Source organism: Nelumbo nucifera, chromosome 8 (assembly GCF_055504915.1).
Source record: "Nelumbo nucifera cultivar China Antique chromosome 8, China Antique-T2T, whole genome shotgun sequence".
Lineage (NCBI taxonomy): Eukaryota > Viridiplantae > Streptophyta > Magnoliopsida > Proteales > Nelumbonaceae > Nelumbo > Nelumbo nucifera.
In genome coordinates this window covers 21712030-21726237 of record NC_142656.1, presented here as the reverse complement: position 1 = coordinate 21726237, position 14208 = coordinate 21712030, and the positions used below count along the sequence as shown (strand labels likewise).

The following is a 14208-nucleotide window of genomic DNA, read 5'->3' as shown; positions in this document are numbered from 1 at the left end:
CAGTTCATAGTCTAATGTTTGAAGTTGGAAAAATATTAATAAGTGTTATTTATTTTAAAATTTTTATTAGTTGTTAATTATTTTATTTAATTAGTGTTAATTATTAATTAGGAAAATCAATGATTTGGAAAAGATATGGTATGAAAAGAGTTTTGATCAATCAAAAATCACGCATGAATTTTGATAAATAACACCTAATTAGCTACCACATTTATGATTCTACGGAAGTTTTTCGGATATCATATCTTTTCCATATCATAATTGAACCTTTATTAATTATTTTAATAAATATTATTTTAAATTTAATAAAATATTTTATATAAAATAATATAAATCGAACATAAAATTATCAAATAATCTGTTTTAGGGCCTTAAGGGTAGTATACTCAAATCAAGAAATTTAGATCCGGAATATTATATTCAATCCAACACAAAATCTCTAAAAAGTGAAAAAACATTTACCTCACTTTTTAGATTTCGTATGCTTTTAATATCTTTTCAATTTTTGAGATCAAATGCCACCGTTGACCTGCTTCCCGTTAACTCTCTACCCTTGTGGCCTTCTATCAGAAACAAGCTCATGGTTGTGGGTGTGGGAGTTGGAGATCTAGTAGTCCCAAATTATAACCATTGAGCCGTTGACTCGCTTGCCCACTAAGAAGAAAAAGGATCATGGCTATTGTGGGAGAAGCAATAGTATCTGCTTCTCTTAAGGTGTTGTTCGACAAGTTGGCCAGCCCAATCATCACAGAATTTGGATCTTTATGGGGTATTGAGAACGATCTAGCAAAGCTTCAAACCACACTGCGAATGATTCAAGCCGTGCTCAACAATGCCGGCCAAAGACAGACGAAGGAGGAGGCTGTGAAGATTTGGCTAGATGAACTCAACCATCTGGCTTATGATGCCGAAGACATATTGGACGAGTATGCAATCCATGTTGAGCGATTGAAATTGAAATCAGACCAGGTGCGCCGCCGCTTCATCCCTTCTTTTTTCAATCCAATTACACTGAAACGTAGAATAGCATTTGGGATAAGGGAAATCAATGAAAGGCTAGCAGACCTTGCTAGAAGAAAGGATCAACTGGGTTTGAGGGAGGGCTTTGGAGGGAGTTCGAGCTTTGAAATTAGAGAAAGACCTCAAACTAGTTCTCTGGTTGATGAAACTTGTGTTTATGGACGGGAAAGTGATAAGAAAATGATAATTGAACTGCTTCTCTCTGATGATTCTGAACCTCATACAGGAAATGCGGTTGGGGTACTTCCCATCGTTGGCATGGTTGGGCTGGGTAAGACTACTCTGGCTCAGCTCGTTTACAATGATGAGAGGGTACATGACCATTTTGATCTTACTGCGTGGGTTTGTGTATCTGAAGAAGTTGACAATAGGAGGATAACGAAAGCTATTCTTGAGTCAGCCACAGAGGAAGTTTGTAGTCTTATGGACCTAGATCCTCTCCAGGTAAAACTTAAGAGAACTTTGAAAGGGAGGAGATTTTTACTGGTTTTAGACGACATTTGGAATGAGAATCAGAATGATTGGGATGTCTTACGGATTCCTTTCATGGTTGGAAAACAAGGAAGTAAGATTATAGTGACAACAAGAAGTGAGATAGTTTCATCAATCATGGGTACCGTGCCTGCTCACCATCTCGATGCCTTGGCCAATGAAGATTGTTGGTCATTGTTTAAGCAATGTGCATTTGTTGATGATACAGATTTGAATTCACATCCAAATTTGGAAGCAATTGGTAAGGAGATTGTTAAGAAATGTAAAGGTGTGCCTCTTGCAGCAAAGACACTTGGAGGCCATTTACGCTCAAAAGTTAATGAAGATGAGTGGAGGTATATCTTGACAAGTGAAATATTGGAATTGGGAAATGAAAATGGTATTTTACTAGCTTTAAGATTGAGTTATCAACATCTCCCAGCACATCTTAAGCGGTGTTTTGCTTATTGTTCCATCTTTCCTAAAGACTATAGGTTTAGGAAGGAGAGATTGGTCTGGTTGTGGATGGCAGAAGGCTTTATACATTCTGCAAGAGGGAAACAACTGGAAGATATTGGTGGCAAGTATTTTGATGATCTGTTTCTGAGGTCATTTTTCCAATATGATAACTGCGATAAATCAACATTTGTGATGCATGATCTCATTCATGATTTAGCCAATTCCATCTCAAAGGATATATGTTTTAGAACAGAATTTGATGATGAAATCAAAAATGTTCCTAAGAAGGCCCGTCATTTGTCATTCCTTCCTGTATCTTATGAACCAGTAAAACTTGATGCCTTGTATAATGCTAAGAGTCTACACACATTTCTACTGCCAGATACAAGTAAAGATGCATATAGACACTCCTTTCAGCAGTTGAGCCTCTCCACTCAACGTTGGCAACAACTTCATAATCTATTTCTTGCACTAGGATGCTTACGTGTTTTGTGCTTGCATAGCTTCCCCATCTGTGTGCTACCAAATTCAATTGGTAACTTGAAACTCCTACGTTTCCTTGACCTCTCCTACACAGGGATTGAAAGGCTACCAAAATCAATTTGTACCCTCTACCATTTACAAGCATTGATACTTGATGGTGTGGTTCTTCATAAGCTACCAAAAAATTTAAGCAACCTAATCAGCCTTCGACTTATCAGGATGACCTATAAAGGAAAAACTGGACATGGAATTAGAAAGAAGATTAGTCTTCAAGCGCAAGGTTTGTGGCGAAACAGGGGGTCTAGTCCAGGAAATTTGAAGAATTTAAATTACTTTGATGGAAACCTTTACATTTCAAGCTTACAGAATATGGTCAATGTAATAGATGCTAAGGACGGCAACTTAGAAGACAAGAAAAACATTCACGACTTACTGTTGGAATGGCATTGTGCAGGAAGAAAAGAAAGGGCTGCAATAGAAGAAATAATTGAGTCCCTTCAACCTTATGTGAACCTAAAAGGGCTTAGGATCCAAGGGTACCACAGTTTAAGATTCCCTAATTGGATGGCACAGGTCTCTAATCTATTACAAGTTGAATTTTCCAATTGTAGCAGGACGCAGACGCTTCCTCCTCTTGGAGAGCTGCCTTTGTTGAAGTACCTTAAAATTGAGCACATGGATAGCATAAAGCATATAGGGTGTGAATTTTATGGGGGTAGAAATGCCACTATATTTCCTTCATTGAAGACACTAATTTTCAATGACATGCCTGCCTGGGAAGAATGGTCTTGTGGAGTAGTAAATATAGACCAAGAGAAAAGTGAAGACTTATTCCCCTGCCTCTCTAGGCTTGAAATCAAAATTTGTCCCAAGCTCAAGGGACTCCATTTCAATAGGTTTCCGGCCCTAAAAAAGTTAAACATATATCTTTGTGATGTATTGACGGCTATTACAAAGCTTCAAATCCCCTCTTACACTGGTTGGAGTGATGGTGACTTAAGAAAAGAATCATCATCATCATCATCATCACTGGTGGAACGCATAGAATTTCCTTGCTTACGAGATCTTAGCATACAGTTTTGTTCAAAGCTGAGGTCATTGCCTCCACTCTTTCCTTCCTTGGTATATTTAGAAATAACAAATTGCAATGAATTGGCTAATCTTCCAAGGCTTCCATCTTTGATTCGAATACATGTTAATTCAAAACTCATATGCATACCAGAGGAATTCCTGAAACCCCTAACAGCACTCGAAGAATTAAAGATTTGTTCTAGTGTGAATCTCGTAGCCCTTGGGAACAAGGTTGGGGGATCACAACACCTTCAAATTCTCCGGCATTTGGAAATTTGTGGGTGTCATAATCTTGAGATCTTGCCTCAGCTTCATAACCTTAATTTTCTTATATATTTGAAGATTGATGATGCTCCAAAGCTTGAATCTTTTCCGGAAATGGGGTTACCCACCAACCTACAAAAGTTTAAGATTAAAAGATGCGAGAAAATGGAGTCCTTGCCGGAGCAGATGCACAGTCTCACATGCCTTGAAAAGTTAAGCATCCAAAGTTGTCCTTGCATAATGTTCTTTCCCCAAGGTGGGCTTCCCACCAACCTAAGGAGACTTAAGATTAGTGGATGTGGTGAGAAGAATGAGGAAATCCTACCAAAGTGCATTGGGCTGCATAAACTTACTTCCCTTGAAGAGTTGACTATGAAACAATGTTCTGGACTCATGTCCTTTCCACGAGATGAATGGTTATTGCCCACCTCTCTTACAAGACTGAGACTCTACAATTTCGAGAGACTTGAGTGTCTACCACCCAGTTGGTTCCAGCAGCTCAATGCTCTTGTATCATTGGAAATCAATGATGCTCCTAGGCTCAAATCTTTACCAGAGGAGGGACTTCCCCCCACTCTTCAGAAGCTGGAAATTTATCACTGTCCCCTTCTAGAGGAATCATGCCGAAAGGACCAAGGGAGGGATTGGCACAAGATTGCCCACATCTCCAACATAAACATTTATTGAACAGGTTCCTCATCTTCCTTGCCCTCCTACTTTATTTATTTCTCTCTCTCTCCAGGAAAAGAAAGGAAAGATGTGTTTCTGCATCTTGCATTACTATACTTTCAAGAGTTGCTAATTTTATTACTTTGAAGAGCTAAACTGATGCTTTGTACCATAAACATAAAAAAACTTTGAGTGTTACAATTTGATTAAGCTTTTACTTAGGTGTTTGATAAGAGCTGAAATGACTAAACTGAATGGCTTATGGCTCAAACTCCTTAGGTGTTTGATAACTGCTATGGATGCTTCTGAAGCTGAAGGCAAAGCTTTGCTTGCTGGCCTCAAATGCACTAATGAAATTCAAGCAGCCCTTTTTTCATTGGAAGGTGATTCCAGAAATGCAATTGGTGGGTAAACAAGACAGTACCAGGTCCTTGGAGGCTAGCACATTTCCTTCTTGAAATCTTTGAGCTTTAAGAGATTCTTAGCTGTAGCTTCAGGTGGATCCCAAGAGATTTTAATCATGTGGCTGATCAGTTAACTAAATCAGGTTCCGAGAGGAACAATTTGTATAATGCAATTAGTTTACCTATCTTCTGAGCCTTTTTAGTTTTTTGTAAGGCTCAGATTAGTACATCCTCTTATGGTATTCCCCTCCTCTTTTTGAATGAAAACTTAACCTTTCTCAAAATAAGCTGACTGCTGAAGTTTAGTTGATTACTATATCTTTAAAAATTGTATTATTTAATTATTTTATTCACTAATAGACGAAGCAATATGTCATTCAGTTCAATCACTTCAACTGTCATCAAATTACCACTAAAATAGCATATGTTTTAATTCTTTTCTTGCATTGCCATACTTCTCCCTCAACATAGTTCTTTTTCAACTTGTTTCCATAAAATAACATATACTTTTATTGTTTCTTCCTAAAAGAAGTATATATTTTTTAATTCTTTGCATTGAAGAAAAGAATAAATTAAAAAAAGGTCAGCTCAATTCCATAATAGCTAAATTTTTATTTGGTAATTTAATTACATTTTTATATGGGGAAGAGGAAGAGAGTGTATATCTAGACTAGTTTTATTCCACTGAAGGATATGGTGACTGATTTATGATTGTACCGTAAGTCTGTGAATTACATATCCAGTTTCTTAACCTTCTTTAAATAGTGTATAATCAAATATTTTACATGAAAAATGAGGATTGTAAAAATTGGATTAACTTTCAAGTAGCTTTGCAAAATTTACTCATTTTTGTTTGGTTAGATTCTTCTTGTTCTCTGTTCAATGTTGTCACTGCTTATCATCTCACTCTTTCTTGATTATATATATATATATATATATATATATATATATATATATATATTTTCTGTTCATGGTGTATTATTAATGAAACAATACATATGATACTGTGCATATTTTCCATTTCTCTTGGTTATCTTAAACTCTACATCAGAACCATCAGTCCATGGCTTCATATTCCTTGGACCACTGTAGGATTCCTTCACGGGATCATCTATTGTGTAAAGAGATTGGGCTGAATGGCTTCATATTCTTCTCTAATTTATCTTGCTCGTGAACCTCCTATCTTCTTCAAAAATTCTCTGCAAGGTTATCTAGAATGAGAACCTTGTGTTCGGCAAGGACCTCTACAAGGTCCTTCTATTTGACATGAGAGCCTTTGTCTTGTCGAACAAAAGGAGCCTTCGCGCGGGAGAAGTAGAAAATTTTTACCTCCCCGCGTTTGGTCCGTCGAATTGAAATTTAGACCAGTTTAATTCCGGTTTGACTATAAAATCCGCCAAAGGTATTATAATAGACCGCCACACCAGCCTTTTAAACCAATGTAAGCGGCGGTCTTTCTTCTTTCATTACTCCCTCCTCTTCCAGTTTTGGGTTTGGGTGGAACTTGGGTCTAAGAAGGGCTGTGAGGGACTCAGACCTTGACAGTATTTCGAGCCTCCTTGAATTCTTGATAATATTTTCTTAGACCCTACTAAGATGGATTCTAGAATCTGGACCCCTACACCCACTATCTCATTCTCTTGTGTTTCTTTCTTCAAAGTCTTATGCCAGTCCACTAGTCTTGTAGCCCTCCCTTTCCCTATTAATGAGGTTTGGTGCAGACCAATTCCTCCTAGGGTTGGCTGTTTTTGTTGGGAAGCCTATCTAGAAGGATTCAACACTAGTGATCTACTCCAAAAGAAGAGACCCAATACTTGCTTGTCACCTCATTGGTGTGTTCTTTGCAAAGCTGATGGGGAGACTGGTTTTCACCTACTGGTGTCTTGGCAATTCGCAAAGTCAATTTGGGAGTGGGCTTTCTCCCTCTTTGGGTGTAGTTGGAACCCTCCATCAAACTTGCAAAGTCTTTTCTCTCCATCTTTTTTCAGGTGGCGTAAGAAAAGGGAAAGGACTATGTGGTGATGTTTGAGGGCTGTAGTATGCTGGTCATTATGGGAAGAAAGAAACTCTAGGATTTTCTTAGAAGTAGAGAGAGGTGCGAAAGAACTGAGGTCACAAATATTTTATCAGAAAAGAAGAAGAAGATAAAGAATATCTTCGATCATCACGGCTTGGCATCTAGTATTAAGGGGATCTCTAAAAAATTTGAGAAACTTGTTGGAAGGATAGATGGGCTGGGTTTGAAAGAGCTTATGGTCGGGATGCCAATTACTAGTGAAAAAGACACAATGATGAATCGGGTGTTTATGGTCGTGAGGATGATAAGAAGAAGATTATGGATGAGTTGCTGTCATTAGATGGGCGGAGTGGGGGAAGTGTGTTTGAGGTAATCCCAATTGTGGGAATGGGTGGGCTTGGCAAGACAACTCTTGCTCAGCTTTTATACAAAAATAAGGAAGTTGAGGATCACTTTGAGCTCAAAGCATGGGCCTGTGTGTCTGAAGAAGTGGATGTTGGGAGCATAACAAAAGCTATTCTGGAGTCGGCCACCAAGGAACATTGTGACCTTAAACATCTTGATCCAATTCAGGATAAACTTAAGCAAAGTCTACACGGAAAGAGATTTTTACTGGTTTTAGACGATGTGTGGAATTTGGAGATAGGCCATTGGGATAAACTGCAGGCCCCTTTCAAATTTGGGAAAGAAGGAAGCAAAGTTATTGTAACTACACGAGATGTCAGATGCCATTGGTAACTTGAAACTGCTACGATATTTGAGCTTGCATGGAACTAGAATTACATGGTTACCGGAGTCGATTTGTAGTCTCTACAATTTACAAACTTTACTATGTCCTCAGGGATTAAATAGATTACCTGAAGGCCTACACAACCTAATTAATCTCCGGCATATATTTGGGCCTACAGAGGTACATGGAATGCCGCCTGGAATTGGAAGATTGACTAATCTTCAAACACTGACTGACTTTGTTGTTGGGGAAAACAACAACTACTATAACAGCAACATTCGGGAGTTGAAGGATCTGAAGCACCTTAAGGGATATCTTTCCATTTCGAAGCTGGAGAATATAGCTATGGCCGAGGATGCCAAGGAGGCCAATCTCGAAAACAAGGAACACCTTCGGGAGTTGACATTAGGTTGGAGTACTGATGAGGACTCAGGAAATGAAAACAGAGCGGTTGATTATTATGAGGAAATAATTGAATGTGTGACGCTTTCCAATGAGGAAATATATCGAATCCTATCCTGGTTCAAGGTTCCCCGATTGGATTCTGACGCTTTCCAACCTACAAGATCTGGAACTCGATGGATGTAAACAAGTCAGTGTCCTGCCTCCTCTTGGAAGGCTGCTTTTGCTCAAATCTCTTTCGATTGGGAACATGCATAACATAAAGCACGTGGGGCCTGAGTTTTGTGGGGAGGGATTTCAATTACTGGAATCATTGGAGTTGTACAGTAACGATGAGTGGGAGGAATAGATGGCCAAGAAGGAGAAGGAGAAGATACTAAATGTTTACAATTCTTCCCTCGCCTTCTTCGTCTGAAAATTAGTAATTGCCCCAAGTTGAGGAGATTCCCCTCTTACCGGTTTCCTGCCTTGATAGAATTGTTGATAGAGGATTGTGAAGAACTGACTTCTCCTCCAAGGCATAGAAATTTATCACATGATGGCTCATTATCAACATCATCATCTGCCACTGGCACTATCACCACCAAGGATTCCCAAGGATTCCCTCCTCTTCTTCGTAATTTTAAATTGATCAATTGCCCCAAGTGGAAAGAATTGCCAGACCATCTTCCATCCTTGGTATCATTGATAGTACACAATTGTCAAGAATTGGTTGCCCTTCCGATTTGTGGCATTCATGGAGCCCAAGATTTCTTACATCCTAGGCCTCTCACATCACTTGAAAGATTAGTGATTGAAAATTGCAGTGGTCTAGGGAACAAGTTTATGGATATTCAATACATGGCTTCTCTCCATCATTTGAAAATTGAGGGCTGTCCTGATCTTGAGACGACCTTGTTGGAGCTTCATAACCTCACAAATCTTGTAGAATTGAAAGTCCACAATGCTCCCACTCTCATATCGTTGAGTTTGCCTCCTAATCTACGACAACTTTCTATTGCTTCCTGCCAGAAACTAGAATCCTTGCCGAGGCTGAGGGGACTCCACAATTTAACTTGTCTTGAAGATTTAACCATCTACAGATGCCCTAATGTCTTTTCTTCTATGGCGATGGGAGGAGAAGAGAAATGGTTGCCTACCTCACTGAAGCGACTTCGCATGGGAGCAGATATTAATTTTGTGGAATTATCTTCCAGTTCTCGGTTGCTTCAAAGCCTCACATTTGTCCAAGAACTGAAAATCTACGAGTGTTCTAGTCTCCTGCAATTTCAGGATGTAGGGTCATTGAAGTTGAAAAGCATTGTCATCCATGGTTGCAGCAATCTCGAGTCTTTACCAGAAGAATTAAACAACCTGACATCCCTCGAGGAATTGTTAATAAGAGGATGCCCTCGCCTGATTACTTTTCCAAAAAAGGGTCTGCCCATGAACCTGAAGAGGCTCTGCATAGGAGCATGCGGTGATAATCTAGATACTCTACCCAATAGTATTGGTCTGAGCAAACTCACGTCGCTGGAAGACTTGGCCATCTGTGATTCTAAGGCTCTCGTGTTATTTCCAGAAAAAGCAAGGGAGGAGGAGTGGTTGTTGCCCGCCTCTCTTAAAAGACTTTGGTTCTTAAATCATCTCCATCTCGAGTTCCTCCTAACACACAACGAGTTTCACAAACTCAACTCCTTGGAATATTTGGGAATCCGAGATGCGCCTAAGCTTGCAACTTTGCCAAGGGAAGGATTACCTGCCTCGCTTCAGACGCTAGAGTTATATCATTGTCCCCTTTTGGAGGAATCGTACAGAAAGAAGACCGGGAAAAATTGGCCCAAGATGGCTAGCATCCCCAATGTAAACACATCTATTGAGTACCCTTCAGACTTTGTGCTTCCTCTTGATTACGGTTCAATCCAATGAGATGATTTAGCAAGATATGGAGAAGCGTATGGTAATGGTTGCTCTAATCGAGCTTCTATCAAGTCCGTCGTTCCAACATCTCCTATTTCAGTGGCATGCACAATTTCTATGATACACATCAATTTCGGTAATCATCAATAACCCAACTGATCGAATATTCCAAGTAATCTGTTTTGTATTGAATTCTAAACATTTGTTTCTTTGTAGAGCAAATATAAATTAATTCTGTAGGCAGGCAGTGTTTGTAATCGTTAATAATGTTGAATCCATTTGTTACTTTTGTCAATAATTTAAAGCAATCTTTATTTTTTGCCACTTTAACTCTGCTTTTATTTGTAATGTAAATCTGAACCGGATAAAAGTTTGCATCCATTTATTTGTAATTATCATTTCACTTATAACTGAACTTATTCTTTTTGTCTCATTTGCATTTATTGGCCCGACAAATTTTGCATACAAGGCATTATCTTACAAATTTAGTTGTTATTTGTCTTTAGTTCAGTTATTCCCCTGATCCTCACTATTTTTTACTCTTCTCATTTGAGATTTGTTGTATTTGACAGCATTTGAGATTTCCAGATGTCATATTATTCTCAGATGTTTTCGCCAATCTAGGCAGGCCCTCCCTCCCATCTGATAAGATATCAAATTCATCTTTTTGGCACATCCAGCGCATCAGTGTTCTGGAATTAATCGTTCCCCTGTTTGGAGGATTAAACAGTCGCTAACATATCGAACAATCAAATATTGTTTGAGGTAATTTAGTTTATCATCGAGATATGAATTTTTTATGCATTGTAAAATTTTATTCTTTAATTTCAAATGCTTTAATCTAAAAACTAATTGTATATATAGGAAAGCTTGCACTTTGTACTGCTGTAAATGAAGAAGGCTAAGCTTCAAACAAACTCAACCTCTCTGTTCTAAAGTGCACATTTTGGGAATTATCTTAAGCTTTTAACAATTAACACTGGTAATGTTTTCTAGATACATCTTTGTGTCATTGTGGACTTCTGTACTTATGTCTATTTCATGCCCCACTAACCATAATTGTTTATTAATTACTTGTAGCTTTTTATTTATAGAGTATACTTCTGATGGATATAAGATATCTATGCCTTCTTATATTCTTTTTCTTTCCTCACATTCCTTTTTTATTTGTTATACTTTATTTATTGTGCCTAACAAATGAACATAGAAGATAAAAAAAAAAGAATGTCATCCATATATTCCTCTACCTGCTTATTATTATGGCAAACAAGCTTCAAATCCACTACAAGTTTATAATATTAAAATATATCTGTGGAGCAGAGTTAGTATGAGTAATCGCTTTACTAACTGAATTCTGAAGAAACAGAGTTAATTTTAAAAACAGAGTTACCTCTTTCTTAATTAACTTCCATTCTTTTTAAGCAAGTAGTATTATTCTCTAAGTTGTTTCCTTGAGCTACTTCTAGAAATAAACAAGAATTTGTTCATTATTAAATGATCAAGCACCAGTTTTTGAAGAACTGAATCTGCCATGTATGGAAATCTAGATAAATGCAAGTAACTAGTTGCGTGCTTTCTTAGCAAGTGGGAACTAACAGGATCATCCTGCAGTTGTTATAAGTGTAAGTGAACTGATATAAATCACAATCCACGTTCAAATCTCAAGAGCTTGGAATTTCATTTTTGGTTACTAGGAGCTTGGTATTAACTAGTGTTTTAACAACAATATCTCTTTCTTATATATGAACTTGAATATGTGCAAGCCCTTAAATTGTCACAGAAGTGGCAATATGGCTATGTTTGGTTTGATAGATAAAAAGGGAGAACCAAAATGTTATCTGAAAGTTCCTAAGAAACTTCACAAAATTCCATATTAGCTTTCCCTTGACTTTCAGTTTCTCTCTTATTTTCTATCAAACCAAACAAGCCTTAAAGGTGAGCTCTAATCTGAAGCAAGAAGAAGATGAAAACGTCAATTAAAGAAAGTGATCAAATTTGGAGGTCAGGCATGGGGGAAGTCTTCCAAAAATTGTCAATTAAGGGAATTGGTTAGTTCTTAAAATAATAAGTGATCAGCATCAAAATATTAGTTTTCTTAATTTCTGTTTTTTCTTTTGTATTTTCCAAGATTGCCTTAAAAATGAGATATTAGACTCATTTTTCTGGAGTAATCTATTGGGTTTCAAGTAAGTTCTTGCACATGAATCCGAATTAGCTGCAATTGATGGTTGTATTAAAGGTTGTTTAACCAATGATAACACCCCATGCAGCTATGCGTGCTAGTTGAGAGATTGGAGTGATTGTGGGGCATATATACTTGATGGCCGGCTGACATGGGACATTTTTCTTGGTTTAACAACCTTTAGCAGATCTTGACTCCTTTCACATGGGGATTGATAATACCCCATGTGGGGCATATGTACTTGATGTCTGACATGAAACATGCATTTTTCTTGGTTTAACAGCCTTTAGCACAGCAGATCCTGACTCCTTTCACATGAGGCTTGATAATACTTCTTATTCTATAATGCAACTATTTTTCTTGTTTTGCACTGTTTCAAGAAGCAGAGTGGTTTCTCTTTTGTTTTACACTGCTTCAACATCCTCTGAATTCCTCGAGAAAGTTAGAATGATTATCCATTTCTAGCATATTGTGATCGTAGCTATTTTTCTCATACTGTTTCTAAAAGTAATTAAACCTTTGGCTATCATATATAGCTATGTAATTAGTATAATGATATCACTAAATTGGAAAGAGAACATCCTCTGGTCAGTACATTTTTATGTCAGTAAGACCAAAACCTTTAATGAGTATAATTTTCATACTGTTATCTGTAAAATCATCCGTAATGGTTAATTGTTCATTCAAATTGATATATATGTGCTTGCAGCATAAAGTGTTGACTCACCAAGATAATATGTATCTAAATAATCTATCTATGGTGCAGAGCAAAACTTATTTCTTGGTTCCTGCCAGAAAATAAATTGGAATGGAGAAGAGCTCCTCCACAACGAAAGGTAAAGGGTGTACAAGAAAGAACCAAATGCAAGCAAGGGCACTAGGGCAACATAAATAGAAGCACCAAGGTTCAAAGCATGTATAGCACATTCTGTTTCTGGGGGTGCACATCCAGACTTGAATTTTTTGTAAAGTTGAATACTATACAGTTGGCTAGGGTATACTTCCTGTTTGAGTACATGACGAAAGCTTCTATTCGGCATAATGACAGTTTTGATAATTTTGGTTAGGTGAGATTTCTACTTATCTAAGCATTGCAGGTTTTATATATTAGAGAGTATTCTCTTTCTTACTAGTTCTTTCTATGAACTCATGGCAGGTACTGCATTAAAGAAGTTCTGGTAATAGTCACAAGGCAGTGTATTTTAATTCTTTTGATTTTGTTGTATGCTATCAGTTGTTTCCTTGTATTATTCTTGTTTTTTTTTATGTTTGATTTTCATAATGTGATTTTTTAGAAAACACATAAAAATTAGCTATTGAAATAGTATTTTTCTCCCAAATCCTGTAGTTAATGAAAACAAGATGTAGGGATGTAAATTTCTCCTTAATTCTTTTTAATTTGGGCACCGGATTCCTTGGTGTTTTTGCCTATTGCATTGCTTCTACTATATTAGAGCAATGTGCGAAGTAAGTGAGTTCTCAAGTAAGAGAAACAAAATGTCAAGGGAAAGTTCTGAAGGCTCAGTTTGGAAAGAGCACAAATACAAATATGTACAATGCAAATATGTACAAAATACAAGGTTTTGCACTCTACATATTTGCATTTATACTCCTTCCAAACTGAGCCTAACGAATTTCATAAAGTTTAATTTGTTAGCCCAAGAATTGTTTTCTTTTCTCTTTTCTCCTTTCTCTTTTTAGTGTGCTCTATTTTTTAGTCAGCTATATCATCAGTTTGGACCTAATTGATTTGAATCTGTCCTCTTTCTCCCAAAGTGATTGCTGATTACCAAGCCGATACTAGTAGACGAAGGACCAATAGTTGCATCGACGTTAATCTTTATGTAGTTATAAGGAGGAGGCACCATCTAGTTGGAACTCGATTCACTACATGACTACACTATGCAAGTCAGGACTTCTCGTCAGAACCTCCAAGGATGATACATTTTGATTTTCAATCTTGCCATTGGCTCTGAAAGCAACTCGACGAGGATCGATTAAAAATACATTCATTATTAGCGGTGGAAATTGGGTAGGTTCGGTTGGGTTAGGTTTGCGTTGAACTTCAACCCAACCTATTTGACCTGCCAACCCATTAATAATTCATTTAAATTAAATTAAATGGGTTGGGTTCAAG

The 14208-nt window shown here is 37.4% G+C and overlaps 2 protein-coding genes across 6 annotated transcripts; both read left to right on the top strand.

The window, feature by feature from the left end:
• The first annotated feature begins 391 nt into the window (after positions 1-391).
• Positions 392-13411, top strand: LOC104610740 (putative disease resistance protein RGA3). 5 transcript variants are annotated; one of them, XM_088892535.1, is made up of 7 exons: positions 834-969; positions 1247-4459; positions 4717-4841; positions 10462-10654; positions 10754-10871; positions 12838-13138; positions 13228-13411. In XM_088892535.1, the coding sequence occupies exon 2, from the start codon at positions 1279-1281 to the stop codon at positions 4453-4455; it is 3177 nt and encodes a 1058-aa protein (XP_088748661.1). In that variant the 5' UTR covers positions 834-969; positions 1247-1278; the 3' UTR covers positions 4456-4459; positions 4717-4841; positions 10462-10654; positions 10754-10871; positions 12838-13138; positions 13228-13411. The 5 variants fall into 5 exon arrangements, with proteins under 5 accessions (XP_088748657.1, XP_088748659.1, XP_088748658.1 ...); XM_088892531.1 differs by having other exon boundaries at positions 392-4459; XM_088892533.1 differs by having other exon boundaries at positions 392-4459; positions 4660-4841.
• On the top strand, positions 8831-9898 carry LOC148789734 (putative disease resistance protein At3g14460). The gene has a single exon (XM_088893766.1). The coding sequence runs from the start codon at positions 8831-8833 to the stop codon at positions 9896-9898; it is 1068 nt and encodes a 355-aa protein (XP_088749892.1).
• Positions 13412-14208: the final 797 nt, after the last annotated feature.